Here is a 16188-nt window from a genome sequence, read left to right on the forward strand (position 1 = left end):
CAAGAACACTATTCTTTCACTCAAGTACATGCTTTAGAAAGTTAGTTCAGAGAAAAGCTAACAGTTCATATCAGCAAGTGGATTCTTTTTCTTAGACAAAAGATCTAGCAATTCCTTCTGACCTCACAACTGCCAGTAGTTTATGAACCTAAAGACAACACAACCTACATAACTTTTTTCCCCCTGACCGATATCAGATCCTGCAAAGTGCAGGCAAAGGGGGCAAGTCGCCAATCACAACAGAGGCAAGTCCAAAGCCAACTCATCTTCTCTACAACAGTGACAGAGAAAACATCTACAAGCAGACTTCCTTCGGCAAATTTCATGTATATGTCAAGAAGCTGACATGACAGCTACTCTGAAAGCAACAACTATTTGTAAACTCACAGACCATAATTAACTATCTGAAGGCTCAAGGTACACAACAAATGCAAAGCCAAATGCTAATGGCTGTTTCACACCATGATTCCTTTTACAAATTCAAAACACGTTAAGTTTCTAAACTATGTAGGTCATTATGACCAGATGAGAACAGCCAGGCCTTTGGGAAAACAAACAGGGAGATACCCTACACTCCAGCAATTACATCTGTGGAATCAGCAAAAGTTACACAAGATGATTTTCTGGATAATCAAGAAAATATCACTGTGACCATCAGCAAGCCATTATCTTTTCTTTACACCCCAAATGCCATTATTTTTTTTTTAATCTAACGATAAAAATGTAGAATAATACCAACTTTAACCCCAGAAAAGAGTATCATCTCTAGTTTCCTATGACACACTCAGAACTAATGACAAAGTTGACAAAATTAAGTTTTTCCCATGGTAAAGAATTCTGTTCTTACCTCATAAGACCAGACGCACTGCACCCCTGCGAACCTGCGGACGCATCTTCCCACCTCCACGTCCTCATGGGTGGTGTACATTTCCCGGAGACACTTGCCAATGTGCGGCACCATTCTCCGAAGCACCTCCCGGCTCATGATCACGCCAGGCCCTCCCATGCAGAAGTTCTCGCCTGGCTCCAGGGCCAGTTTTCCCATTTCTTCCGTGGTGCCCAGGCCTGTCTGCCCAAGGAAGAGGGGCTCGCTGCTATTCAAACTCCTCAGGAAATTCTCCAGACGATCTCCTTTGATGTACACGTCATCATCTGCTCTCATAAACCATTCATACTTGTCTAAGTAGTGGTCATGCATGTACTTGAGCATCATGAAAGACTTCTTCTGGGGCGGGTAGGAGTCATCCACACCCCGTAGTGGCACTACTGGAATTGGTACAGATGTGTCAGAACCCTCACTCGAGAAGAATTCAACTTTCCCAGGAATTGTCTTGGACCACGTTCTGGAATTAAAATAAGTATCGGTTAGAGAACAGTTTATTCCAAGCTGATTTTCAGGAATTCACGTATCTGCTCATTTTGTATCGCCATGTTCAATGGGATGAGGAAAAGCTACTTGGCCTGCCTGCTTCCTCTTAATGAAAGCCCCGGTTACTGGGTATTGCAAAGTCTAATTTTCAAAAAAATCCCAACAAAAAATGATGAGTGTTAAAACTGTTTAGTTATGGCTGAAAACCAAACTGCCAGGGCACCACGGTCTAGATATACAGACTAATTCTGTGATATTATCAACTCCCCACCTACAAACTTCTAAGCTCTGCAAAACAAAAAACAAAAATCAGCTGGTTCACTCAAAAACTTTTCTTTGAACCAAGTGCCAAGTATGTACTAAGCCAAAGGGATGCAGTGGTAAACAAAAACATGGTCCCCAACTCATGGAGGGGACATCAGGAAAGACAGACACTTATCAGAATAATGAGACTGATGAGAATGGAACTTAATTCATTACTGTGAACTAAGAGAAGCTCTCCCAAAGGGCAGAGCACAGGACATGAGGTAGACCAACAGAACAGGGAGCCTTCCCCTGAAACAGGGTAAACATCAGGGAATTCAGGGCACAAAAGGGCTGTTGTGAGGCAAGGAAGGAGGCTGATACAGTTTGGCTGTGTCCCCACCCAAATCTCCTCTTGAATTATAGATCCCATGATTCCCACAGGTTGGGGGAGGGACCCAGTCATGGGGGCACTTTCCCCCATATGTTCTCATGGTAGTGAATAAGTCTCATGAGATCTCATGGTTTTACAAGGAGTTTCTCTTTTGGCTTGGTTCTCATTCTCTCCTGTCTGCCACCATGTAAGACGTGCCTTTCACTTTCCACCATGATTGTGACGTCTCCTCAGCTACATAGAGCTCTGAGTCTATTAAACCTCTGTTTCTTAATAAATTACCTATTTTGGGTATGTCTTTATCAGCAGTGTGAGAATGGAGTAATACAGAGGCAGATGTGCAGGGCCCAGCAGAGTGCACCAGAGATGCAGGCCTCCGTGTTGCAAAGGCCACAGGAAGCCTCTAAAGGGAATGTGGCAGAAGACAAGATGAAGGCCCACACATTCTGAACTCCCCAGGAAGAGAGAAGAGGGCCGAAGGAAGCCAGAATGGACACAGGAAGACCACTGAGTAAACCACTGCAGCAGCCCAAACCCGGGTTTCAGGGACAACAGCTGCCCACCGACAGAGGGAAGATGAGTGGTCAACTGCAAGGAAACCACGTAAAGGCTGCTTCTGCTGGGCAGCTAACTTACGGCTACCATGTCACGCTTTTCCTCATACTTTCTTTTCACTATGCATTAAGAGCTAAAGTTGTTTAGCTACAATAATTCATTTATACAGACTACTTCCAAGAAAAACATATCATGGAGAATAAAATAGTAAATTTAATCCCAAGATCAAAACAGCACAGTTACCAGATGATGTTCTCTCAAATTTTATGTTACCTGTCACAAGCGTATTTATTACAAAGAAAAATGACTTGAAGGATTAATGAAACCCACACACATCTTTAAGGGAAAGTCTTAGGAGAGAAACATCTGAAAAGATGCACATCAAACCTCTGGGAAAAAGTACACAAGGAGGGAAATTGGGAGGAGGTGGAATGCGTATGTACAAAGGCAACTTTCACTTTTTATTCTATGCATCTCTCTATGGAAGGACAACTGCGTAAGTACATTAATTGTTTTTGAAAAAAAATACTGTGATAAAATATACGTAACGTAAAATGAATCATCTTAACCATTTCTAAATGTGAAGTTCAGCGGCACTCACAGTATTGTGCAGCCATTGCCACCATCCATTTCCAGAACTTTTTTCATCTTCTTAGAAACTGAGATTCTAAACATGACACGACTTTTGTAACTTTAAAAACAACTTACAATGAAGTACTTGGAAAACAAATGACTGGCTTTTCTCTTCCCAACCCAAATATCAAAAACAAAAACAACTTCAAATGTATCTCTTTCAAGTAGAGGCAAAATTCAATGGAATTCAACTTTCCACCAACACACCTCTCAGAAAGTGCAAGGATTAAATATATGCCATTTTTCATCAAATTTAGGATGTTGATTGCAAGATGCACCATTGTTTTATCTACCAACAACAAATTAAAAAAATACTGCCAATCATAATCCCGTGATGCCAATAACAATAAAATGCATCCTAATTTCTGAGATGTCAAAATCACAGAATGGACATAAGATGGTGTTGTTATTCTCTTAGTTAGTGGATTTAAAATGGACCCATATTCTTATGCCACATAACAAAGAACAAAAAAAAAAAACCAAATTCAGCCCATACATTCCTTCCCTGGTATTAAAAGACACTGTAGTAGGTGCTGCACTTCATTTTCACAAAGGACATGCTCCTGAAGAAAAAGGATGCAGAGCACACACAGAGATGTGGCAATTAATTTAAAGAAAAGCCGATCCCACCTATAAAGGGACAAGTCCTTTTGCAAATGAGACCGAACTGCAACCTGCACGGAATGTGTGACAAGCTACACAGTCTTCCGATGCAGTGACATCTGGAGGAGAGAGAACTTCTCAGAACTTCTCCAGCTTTGGGAAGTCAGCAAGGACCAAATTATACGGCAATGACCCCCCCATTCAAATCAAGGAGCCCCTGATAAAGCTCTCTTTATGGAGAAATGGTTTTCATTTGGCAATCATAACAATTCTTTGAAGACGTAAATAATTTCAGTGCTTGGCACATAATAGAGGTCAGTAAATGTGTGGACTGAATACTGCCCACTCATGTACAATACGCGACTTAATGGTGCCCCATGTGTTTCAAAAGGTCAGAGATCATTTCTATCTTGTATCTTTGAGAAATTTTCAAGCTAGGAAGCCATGAAGATACTACAACACCATACTGTTATTTGGGAGATGGGGTGGGTAAGAAATTCCTGCCTTCAAAGAACAACATACTAAGGAGGCAATCTACAGCATCACGGTCAAGAGCTGGCTCTGGAATCAGGCCACGGGGGTGAGAATCCCAGCTCCACTTTGGCTCAGTTACTCTGTGTCTCAGTTTCCTTATCTGTAAACTGGGGTTGCTGTGATAGTTAAATGAGTTCTCTGTAAAGTGCTTAGAAGCCTGCCTGGCACAAGATAAGTATGACTTACTATTAACGAAGATAAGAGTTTACAAATCCAATAAGGTAGTGAAAGAAAAGGAAGACAGGAAAGTGTGGGCTCCACATGGACTCGTCAGTCTCAGGGGTACATGGAGCAAAGGTAATGTGGAAATGCTTCTTACATTTCTGGCTAAAAACCTGAGTCTCATGCTATGTATTGAAACCCTTTCTTATATCAACTTTAGACAGTGCTACAGGATAAAAGTTTAAGACTTTAAATTTCACACGTTTTTGCTTTAGAACACCAGGAACTTTCCTATTAGATTGAGGACTAAACTTCATCTTAATTTGGCCCTGCTTCCTATGTGCCCCACCAGACAGAATCCAGTGAAGGAGGCCCTGGCAGTACAACCAGCACGTATGCAATTAATGGCTCAACTATGACTTGAAATGGTGTAATTTGCCCAAGAAGAGAAACCAATTAATTTTAAAGACAGACAGTCTAACCTCAACCCTACAGTTTTATGGTAACTCCACCTAATTATTATCTATTCCTTTTTAGGTAATCCAGGGGAAAAAAACCTTATGTTGTCCTTTTCTGTTCTAAATGACTGGTGGTTTGAGGGTGATCGCTCGATGTCAAGTCTCTGTAAACCCTCCAATCTTAAGAAATTATGATCTTTTCAATTAGGGTCCTTTAGCTTAAACAGCTCCACAAAGTGGAGAACGAGGTCTGGAACATAAATCATGATTCCCCACCATCCTGAGGGAGGAGGAGGGGATGCATTAATAATTTCAAAGAACTGAAGGAAATGCTGCTGAAGCAGCAAGGGGGCCGCTCTTCAATATCAACAGGTCCAGCTCCTTCATTTTCATAAGCAAAGGTCAGCTTTGCCATCAACACATTTGTTACCAGGAGCAAAGAACTCTCACTTAATTAAAACGACAAAACGTTTGCAGAGGCCTTGCCAGAAAGCTCATTTTCAATGAACTGACATCCAACTCTTGCTCAAGCCCAGATAAGACAGCTGAAATGTGAGAGTGCCAAGTGAATCTTCCATTGCTCTGGGTTTCTAAACGCTAGTCCTATACTGAGTTAAATCACAGTTAAGTAATTCAGCTGGACCAATATCTGCTTAGCTAAGGAATGCCTTTGCTGGGTAGCAGCTAACCCATTTATACCAGAGGTTGCAATTTTTTTGTGTGGAGAATCAGACCTTGGTAATGACCTTGAGCAGTAGGGTATAAATAATTCCCACAAACTTAGCGTTCCAATAATGGAAGACAGGCATAAATGGGTTAATACCATAGACTCCATTTCTATTCAGTGATGTCTTAAGAAAAACTACATAAAATATACTTCTGTACAAAATTGAATCTATAGCATGACACTCAGTAAATATTTATAATATATGGGTAAGTTTAAAAAGCAGGCAACAGTATATACTTGTGATGTGGCTTACCAAGGGAACAAAAGTACATATACAAAAATAAAATAGTACAGCTCCACCCCAAAGTATTCACCATGGTTATCTTTGGATGGGAAAACCAGAAAGGATTTATTTTATTTATTTTTTTTTTTTGAGACGGAGTCTCATCCTGTCTCCCAGGCTGGAGTACAATGGGGCAATCTCAGCTCACTGCAACCTCCGCCTGCTGGGTTCAAATAATTCTCCTGCCTTAGCCTCCTGAGTAGCTGGCATTACAAGTGCCCACCACCTCGCCCAGCTAATTTTTGTATTTTTAGTAGAAACAGCATTTCACCAGGTCAGGCTGGTCTCGAACTCCCGACCTCATGATATGACTGCCCACCTCGGCCTCCCAAAGTGCTGGGATTACAGGCATCAGCCACCACACCCAGCCAATAGTCTTCTTTAAGTTTTCTACATTTTCTAAGTTTTCTGCAACAGGTATATTTAGAGTTAGAAAAAAAGTTTTAACTGGGCAAAAGCTTTGAAACTAATAAGCAACCAAAGAAAAACATGTGACAATAGAGAATTTTTACTTTTGTTAATAAAAACTTTTTTTGAGACTGTCTTGCTGTGTTGGCAGGCTGGAGTGCAGTGGCCCGATCTCAGCTCATGGCAACCTTCGCCTCCCAGGTTCAAGAGATTCTCCTGCCTCAGCCTCCTGAGTAGCTGGGACTACAGGCATGCACCACTAAGCCCAGGTAATTTTTGTATTTTTAGTACAGACGGGGTTTCACCATGCTGGCCAGGATGGTCTCAATCTCTTGACCTCATGATCCACCCACCTCAGCCTCCCAAAGTGCTGGGATTACAGACGTGAGCAACCGCGCCCAGCCACATTTTTTTATCCAACAGGAAAAACTGAAAGAAAAATGGAGTAAGACTGAGCAGTTTCTATTGCAATTTTTAAACTTTAACAGTTATCCTATTATTTACCATTAAAAAGGTTGGAAGATTTTCTGTGAGCTCCCCAAAATCACTATTACATGTACTGTCTGATGGTTACACAGCAGTCAGTTTGAAAGGACTCGTGATAAAATCATCTCAGAAGTTAAAGAAGGCAGAATAAGGGTTTTTCCCTTTGTAGAACCGATGGATAATAGGAATTACGTGTATATACAGTTGTTCCTTAGTATCCAAGGGGGAATGATCTTAGGATCCCAAAATCCACAGATGCTCAAGTCCTTGATATAAAGTAGAACTTCACATATCCTCCTATATACTTTAAATCATCTCTAGATTATTTATAATATCCAATACAATGTAAATGCTATGTAAATATTGTATTTATTTGTATTATTATATTATTATTTTTTATTGTTTTTCCCCCCAAATCTTTTCGATCCATGGATGGTGGAATCCACAGATGTAGCAGATATGCAAGGCCAGCTGTATTTACATTCTTCTCCATTACAGAAGGGATTTAAGACATCTTAACCAAAATGTATACAGGATAAGAAAAATCAGCAAGAAAATGACACTAACGAAAAATAAGAGTAGAAAACTCTAAGCAAGGAACAAAAGGCAAATCCTGGTTGGGGCTGCCCTGCCCAGAGCAAACCCTGAATCAGTTAGAGCACTCTCAGGAGTAACTAACTACTCCAATTGCACCGTGCTCCTGTGCTGAGACCTATCCGCCATCATGTGCCCTGTGGATTTGCTAGTGGTGGGCCCAAATTCAGCTACGAACTTTCCAGCAGACAGCCACGAGAAGTCACAAGACTGTGTCCTACTGTTCAGGGTTAAGTGTAAAAACTCTTTCAGATACCAAGGCCTGAGGGAAACTTCTCCCTAGGTCAATGATGGAGAAAGCAGGTCAAACACGATACGTTTCCTTACAGGAAGCACAGTGTGATGGAGCAGCAGTCCAAGTTCATCCTCCCAAAAAAGTACATGGAGGGCTCTATGCTGCCAGTCAGAGCCATGCACCTTGAGAAAAGGCAGAGGTCTTTCAAGGCTACCAAGTGATGCCCCGGGCCTCTCTTCAGCTGGAAGGAATCCCCGCTGGCAGGATGCTGCCAACATTGCTCAGTCCCTCATCTCCATCTTCTGCCTTGGTCCCAAGAGCTCTGCAGCAAAGGCATTCAGTTGCAGTTTCCCACTTCCGTGTATGTGGTTTCCGGGTATGTGGTTTCCTCTTTCAAAACCTTTAACTGTCTCATCATGCACGTCCTTATGACCTGCACAATCTCAAATTCGTTTTAAAACGAGGTGGGAAAACACAACACATGTTGTGAATGGTGGGAAAATTATTTTAAAAGAAAAATCAAATTATACTCTCTACTGTCCATCCTAAAAATAGACTTAAGAGGAAAGCAAGCATTAAAGAGCCTTTTTTCTTCTTAATTAAGCTGTTGGCAGGGTGGATTACAGGTCCCCACCTCAACAGTGGTCTGGGCACAAGCCCAGGGGGCATTCCAAGGTATTAAGAGCTAAGAGGACTGTGCCCTTTGAGCCCAGGTTCACAGCAAACAATGGGAACGGAGACCACAAATAGGCCACTTTTGAAACTAAGAATTAAAATTGGGAGTGTAAATAACAGATGGCAAATTCTGATCTCAAGAGACATTCCCAAAGCTTGAAAGAGCTGCAGAGCTACTTTATATAATTTGCATATCGCTGCTGTACAGTTAAAAGTGTAAATATGCAACCAATACTTAATAATCTCCATGAGCCAAAAATGAGTATTGTTTAACGCAAACAATTAAGGCACCCTGAACTTATTCTGGCCAACCACTTCGCAAATCACCATCTTCCTGGACTGAGGCACTCACCCTGTGTGAAGCCCACCTAACAGTCACCAGCCACCCTGGCTCTACAGCCTCCATGGGCCAGCCCGTTGGGTTTTCCATCCCACACACATGTCTCCCAGGTGACCCCCCACATCCCTTTTCCAGTCTCACGGACACTGATAAGGCTGGGGAAATGGTCATCACGGGTAAGGAGAAGAGCCATCCACGCACTCAACCACTCTCAGACCCGCTCTCAGTGTGCATGGCCTGGCAACACGAAAACCTGGGCAGAACCTGCCCGTCAAGGACACCTTTACAATCCCCGGGCTGGATTTAACTGAAGGCCAGAAAACTCGATTCCAACGTTAGCTTTTGAGGCCACATTCTGTGCCTGGATCCATGTGCTACTCTAAATCTTGCCCAATTATCTGCAGACACTACCATCGGAAACACACCAATAGCGAAGTTTAACAGCCAGTCTCTGCGCCTACAGTCCACCTACAAAACCACAACTGCAAGGGCCTCAACAGCTACACTGTCAATAAACCTCAGGTGTTCGGTTTACAAACACCAACTTGACACCACATCAGAGCAGACTGTACCTTATTTTTAATCATCCAGAAAATGTATTTGTCTACAGAATAAATGCTGTAGTTATAAATGCTTCAGAAGTGACACTGAATTCAGGTGAGAAGATGGACAGCTTTTACGCTTCTAAACTGTAACTAGGTTTTCTTGTTCACCCGGTTCCATCCCAAACCAGAAGCCAAAAAGGCATCGACAACAGATAGAGGCACTGAGGAATGAAGACACAAAAGCTGGGGCCCCTGCATTGAAAATGCAGATCCTCCACAGTATCACCTGCAAGCATGAAGTCGTGGAGGAAAACAGTCGTTACACTAACCAAGTAAATTTGTGCTAAAATAATCCTGTCCTGTCATTTCAGGATAGAATTAATGGTAACTGGCTGAAACAAGAATGGCCTGCAGCCCTGTGCCTAGCGGACCTCCATGCCAACAGCCTAACGTGCCCGAAACAGAATGCACAGTTCCTCTCAGAGCAGCATCTTTTGTGGTTTTACTGTAGCTTTATTACAAAATAACTGCTCACTGTAGAAAAACTGGAATATATAGAAAAGTGCTAAGAAGGATCTAAACGGTTATTTGGCATCACAATGAGTACATTCTTTTATGTTTCCTTTTCTAGGCTACACAAATGTATGCTTTGTTTTACTTTAAACACAAGGGCCTTGGACTGGCCATACTGTTTCACAGCTTACTTTCACTTAAGTATAATCTGAACCTCTCTTCATGTCAATAAAAATGTTTCAGCCACACCAGTTTTACTTGTTAGAGATGCAGACCACAGTATGGATGAATCAGTTAAGTCAATTTTGGTCCTTATCTCCTAAAGCAGGACACCTAAGATATCTGTTTCCACTTCATATGCACACCTTTAAAATTCCTTTGGAAAAAATTCTAGAACTCCCAGACCTCAGGAGAGCTGCATTTTAGAGTTTTTGATAAATACTACCCAAGCGCCCCTCAACAGGTACCGGTCCTGTCCAACTCTAGCCACCCTCTGCAGTAGCAACACTGCTGGGCTCATCTTCCAAAACACACATCCCATCAGGCTACTCTCCTGCTGAAACGTCACCAGCAGCTCTGGACACCAACCACACAAAGCCCAAATTCCTAAGCCTGGCACACAGACCTTCCCTCCACGGCCCTGTCCACCAGTCTGCCACCCACAGCCTACACCCAGCCCCAAGCAGCTGGCCTTTTTCATTGGTCCTTCACTAATTCCTGCCATTTCATGTTTCAGGAAACCTGTAGTTGTCTGCTTCAAAAACACTTCTTCATCTTCCAAGAGTGAAGTAGGGGCAAAAAAAAAAAGGTGGGGGTGTGGGCGAGACATTTCTTGATCATTTACACACCGAGTGTAAGCCTCTTTCTTCTGTTCTCCCACAGTGAGCTCAGGCACCTTGACAGTCCTCATCAACCAATACCGTCACCATTTCCTTGTGAGACTATGAACTCTGCAGAGACTGAGCCCAGCATTAGCAATCTACTTTCAATAAACAGCAGCTTAGTTAATGGACAGGGAAAAGGGAAGCTGCCGGTACAATGGAAACAGTCATGCACAATGTCCCATTGACAACCATAGCTATCCCTGGAATATTCTGTTTGAGGGCATCAAGATCTTGAACCATGACATAAAAAACTACACTGATTTTCAGGGCCACATTGTTCACTAGTCTTCTACAGGAAATCCATAATCTGAAATGACTTGGTGCTCCAAAAGTTCACTTTGGATTTTACATGCAAAAGCCTTCTGTATAAATGTTTGCCAAATTCAGTTCCATCTAAGAAAGTGAAGACTGCTCTGAAAGGCTTCAAGATAAACATGATTTATTAGCTCAAGAAATAAGGAAATGAATTCAGATTTATAAGGTAGGAGGATCTCATTAAGGTTGGTAAAAGTAACAGTCCACCTTCCTTTAAAGCATTAGGAAGAGATCATTAACTGATAACATTATCCTGAAATAAGATTCCTGTATCTCAAGCTAATGCTTCTCAAACTTTCTTCCCACAGTCCCCTACAGACTGATGCTAATCTTTAATGGTGACCTTGATCACTCCTGGGGCAAAGGGAAGCCATCCACCTCTTTCTTCTGACCACATTAAAAAAAGAATAAAACCATTCCCTATCTTCAGCCCAGAAAGGGTAAGAACCAAAACAAATAAAAGGTGCTGGATTAGCTCAAGATTGTGGGCATAAAAATGGACAAAAAAGCAAAATATGTGTGCCATTTTCTTTTTATCAAAATGTTGATTAAAAAAATCTAAACAGCATAAAAACTCTCTGAGCAAGAACAGGTAAGTGTAGCCAAGAAATGTCTGAAGCAGATGAATAACAAAGGGGAACTTGTCCACCGGATATTAAAATATTATTCAACCTCCAATAATTTCACTGGGTGGTACTGGCACAAGAACAGACAGAAAGATCAATGGAACAAAACATGAAGTCCAGAAACGTACCCAAGAATGCTGAGTATGATGAAGATGGCATTTCAGATCGGTAGGGAAACGAGAACTTTGTCAACAGTATGTGGTGCTACAACCACATACTATTTGGGGAAAAAAATAAAGTTGAGATGATTTCTACACTTTCTAGAATTAGGAAAGAAATGTGACCTTTAAAAATCTCTCCAGGGCAGCAACTGTGAACCTGCGATAGGGGAACCTAAAATCAGAAAGGAAACGACATAGACTGAACTACATAAACATGAACCTTCCATATATCACAGAACATAACTAAGAAGAACATTTTTAAATATGGGAAAAATACAAATTGCAGCTACTAATGCAAGACACAAGAAACCCAGAGGTCTAGACAAGCTGTCCTTAATTTGCATAACAAATGACTTCAGAGGAATCACAGTACCATTTTAAAGTGAAATTACCTAGAATACAAATAATTTGCAGATGAGTCAAAATAAATTATTTTATGTTTATTTACAACACCCCAGCTACCCACCTCCTTTTCCTGCATAACCCTCCAGTGGCTTTCTAATTCATTTGGAATGAAGCTTCACAAGACTGGACAGTAGCGAGCCCCTTCTGTTTCTTTTATTGGCCTTCTTGGTGTTCTTTTCCAAGCTCGTCTCTGCCTTGTGAGTTCCTAGCGCTTCCTTGGCCTTGATGCTCATCAGTGATATTCACACAACTGGCTCTTCATGATCAGACCTCAGCCCACATGCCACTTCCTCTGTAGCCTTCCCTAATCACCTAACACAGAGAGGACACACCTGCCCTGCCCCAACCCTCTTCTGTTTTCTCCACAGCACCCAAGCAGAAACTCTCTTTTTATTGTGATTTCTCTGACCAAAGAACATGAGAGAAAGCCTCCGTGTACCATAGTGTCCCCCAGGACTGAGGGTCTGAGAAGGACCACACATACATGTGCTTTACAAAGAAATGGATCCTAAGTAATGAATCAAGATCACGCTTATGAACTTAACCACTATGGTGTCACTCAGGGCATTCAAAGGTCAGCCCTGGCTGGTCTCTCATCTGCTACACTTTGAGTTTTGTCTTGCCTGCTTTGAAAAATCTGTTTCTTGTCTCCTATCAGCTGTCACTGCCCTACTATGTCTTGGTGGTCCCCATCCACCCCTCAAGCAGATGGCAGGTCTAGAAAGTAAAAATGTGTAATGATGGAGATGTTCTATCATCAAAGTGCAGTGCCTTTAGTGCAGATGGGCATTATCTCCTTGGATTTTCAAATGCCTTTTTAGCCCCTTTCTGGATCTCAGAAAGTTGTTGGAAAGAAGACATAGCTAAATACTAGTCCCTAGACCTAAATTCTGACATTTTCCATATTCTACACCACAGTACCATCTTACTGAAAGTGCTGGCATCTCCTTCATCCACAACCCAAACAACAGTTGTTTTTTATTAAAAATAAACAAACCCGAAACTAGAGTTTTCTCTAAGATAAAGAATGAATTCAGCTTTCAGGAGAAATGTAAAACTCAGCACATCCATTTCCTAACTAGAGTTCTATCTTGTGCTACAAGAGTCAAGCTTGCTTTTATACTGAACTGTGCATGGAATTTCCAATTTAAGAGCTCAGTGTGGACTTTTCGCCTGGGCTGCAGAGCACGGTAAAACTGTAATCATATGTTATAGCCTATAACCTCCATCCCAATTAAGGCCTTCCCCAAAAGTTCCTTAACTTTTAGCCTTAAGGCTAAAATCGTCTTGTGCCATCTCCTGCCGTCAGTCTAAACAGAGGGTTGGCAGGCGAGAGGTAAAGGACCCTAACTGGGCAGGGCAAGTCCACCTCCAGGCTCCAAGTACTCTGACTTCTTAAGATCTGAGAAACAAATGGAAATTTATATGAGAAAGCTGGAGTGACATGACATAGCACTTCCTGATAGGAGTCTTCCTTTCTCAGAAAGGCAGAGGTGTCACTAAGAAGAACCCAGCCTAGGGGCAAACTGTTTCTGCTTTCCCCTAACCACCTGGAAAAAAAAATAAACAATGAGATTAAATCTTCCATTCAAAAAAAGATGAGGGAGGAGATGTGGAAAGGAGGTCAAAAGTAAGAGCATCAAACCCGAGATTGGGAAATCATCTCCAACTGTGAAACAGTAGTTCTAGTTTGCATTACATTTTCTGAGTATTGCTGGTGCATTAGGCCCCCCACTGATTTGAATATATTGATAGTGCATTAGGACCCCAGCTGATTTGAATGTGCTGATACTGTAAAGATGAAAATTCATTTGTTCAGGGGGCATGGGGGAAATAAGGGAGTCACATAATTTATTACTTGTACTAACTAGTTTGGTAACTAACCCCAAAATTATAATTTTACATAGTCTATCACTACACTAGAGTCATGTGGATTTACTTTCAAAACCATGCTGTAAATCACTTATACGGTTCATCCTCGATTACTGATGTAGCTGTTTCTCTGGTCAAAAAATATGATTCCCATAAAACCTCAGGTAATGCATGATAGATCTGGGAGACAGTCCTGATCATCTGGTTCCCAAATTGCTGCATTAGTCTATGTTTATGCTACCTGCATTCTAAGCTTTTCAGCTGCTCAGGACCCTTCATGGAGGCATGTGGACTCTGGACTTAAGGAGGACCCTAATGGAAATGTGCAGAAATGGAGATCAAGCCATTCAAGGGGCAGTCACTGAAGACTGCTTTCACCGTCCTTCACAGTCCTTCACTTCCTGCCTTAAAGGCAAGGGAGATCATATATGCTTTTCCCCTCACAACATCTACTGCCTGAAAAATCTGACCAAGACTGCATTTAAAAACTGAAGTGTAAAAGCATTGTTTATAAGAACAGCTGCCAGGAGCGGTGGCTCACGCCTGTAATCCCAGCACTTTGAGAGGCCGAGGCGAGCGGATCACCTGAGGTCAGGAGTTCGAGGCCAGCCTGACCAGCACGGAGAAACCCTGTCTTTACTAAAAATACAAAATTAGCCAAGCGTGGTGGCGCACGCCTGTAATCCCAGTTACTGGGCTACTGGGGAGGCTGAGGCAGGAGAATCGCTTGAACCCGGGAGACGGAAGTGACAGTGAGCTGAGATTGTGCCAGCCTCCAGCTTAGCCAGGCTCAGCACTGGCTGTTCTGAAATTTCATTCCCACACCATTCATGCTCTAAAACCATTCCCTACATCGGTTTGTTCTGTGGCTGAATAAGACCCAAACTTTATCCATACAGTAAGTGTTTCTGTACTTCACACATACAGGGTTTCCATCAAATCCCTTTATTGAGTCTACAACCCTCTCCAACTTCAAATTCACTCCAATACAAATCTGATTCTAACCATGCCAGCCATTCCAAAATCATCTCCCTTCTAAAGCCTACATTGGCTAATCCCTTTGTTAAACCTGAACACGATTCCAGCTGCTTTTATGACTCATTTGGCCAACGAGGGCCCAGTTACTGGATAACAGGCATGAACCACTCAGCTGAACTAATTAACACCAGAATGCAGTTTTCCACTGAATCTACCAAGGGCCAAGAGCTGCTTTTCCCTAAGATACTCCCTCTCTTTACTCATCAGACTGGTGTGGTCCAGTGTGCTGCGGGCATTCTCTTTCATTTATACGAGTGCCTCCAACTGCGAAATGTAAAAGTATGATGTAGAAAGGTAGAACTAATCTACAAGGGCTCTAGATTTTCAAGGACAAAGGTACTCATTTTAGGGAATCCAACAATAACTCAATTGCCTCCACTATCAGAGGTACCGTACTACGAGTTTCTCAATATTACGAGGGAGGCCCGATCTGTCAGGCTCTTTTAACAAGAGGGGCTTGGATTTGGAAAGGCTAAAGTGCCTTAATCAGGGCGAGAGGCACACCCGGTGAGGTCCATTTGACCCCAAAGGCCATGTTCTAGAGCGTTCCGCTAGCCATCCCGCCTCCTATCTTTTCTCCCCCTGCCCGGCATCTCCCGCGAGGCACCCCGCTCCCGCCGGAAACCCAGGAAGGGCCTAGGAAGCGGGGGGAGGCGAGAGCCAGAAGAGGACCCGCAAAGCCAGCCGCCGGGATGCCGAACGCAGGAGGCGGCGCCCGGGGAGCAGGGGCTCACCTGTAGGCGGCCACGGCGCGGGTCTGCAGGTATTTCTGGGCGGTCATGACTCCCACGAAGAGAAAGTTCCTGTCGCGCTGGCCGCCATCTGGAGCAGAGCCGGGCGGCCAGAGCTGCGCCCCGCGCGCATCGCCGCGCGCCCCGCCGGCCTGGGAAGCCGCCGCCTGCCCGGACCGGCAGCCCTCGGGGCTGGCGCGGCGCCGTGGGCCCGCTCGCTTCAGCTCGGACGCGCGGGGCAGGACGAGCCGCGAGGCCAGCACGAAGCCCAGGACGAGCCCGAGCAGCACGCTGAGCCAGGCGCGCCGGCCGCGCGCGGCCATGCCCGCGCCGCTCCGCCCGCCGGGCCGCCGCCGCCGCAGGCTCCGCGCGCCCTCAGCCCGCCGCCCCCGCCCGCGG

The 16188-nt window shown here is 43.5% G+C and overlaps 1 protein-coding gene across 2 annotated transcripts in view; it reads right to left on the bottom strand.

Annotated features, from left to right (window-relative positions):
* Window positions 1–16164, bottom strand: part of CHSY1 (chondroitin sulfate synthase 1) — a 68640-nt gene extending 52476 nt beyond the window's left edge. Inside the window, exons 1-2 of one of the 2 annotated variants that reach the window (XM_032252869.1) lie at window positions 15793–16164; window positions 848–1343 (exon numbers count right to left, since the gene is read on the bottom strand). In XM_032252869.1, the coding sequence (XP_032108760.1) occupies window positions 848–1343; window positions 15793–16112 (816 nt within the window). In that variant the 5' untranslated portion in view covers window positions 16113–16164. Of the gene's footprint in view, window positions 1–847; window positions 1344–12209; window positions 14549–15792 lie in introns of those variants that run through there. The other variant, XM_032252870.1, reaches the window with a different exon arrangement.
* Between the last annotated feature and the right edge of the window lie 24 nt (window positions 16165–16188).

This window comes from Sapajus apella, unplaced genomic scaffold (assembly GCF_009761245.1).
Source record: "Sapajus apella isolate SASKATOON/1434 unplaced genomic scaffold, GSC_monkey_1.0 scaffold80, whole genome shotgun sequence".
Classification (NCBI taxonomy): domain Eukaryota; kingdom Metazoa; phylum Chordata; class Mammalia; order Primates; family Cebidae; genus Sapajus; species Sapajus apella.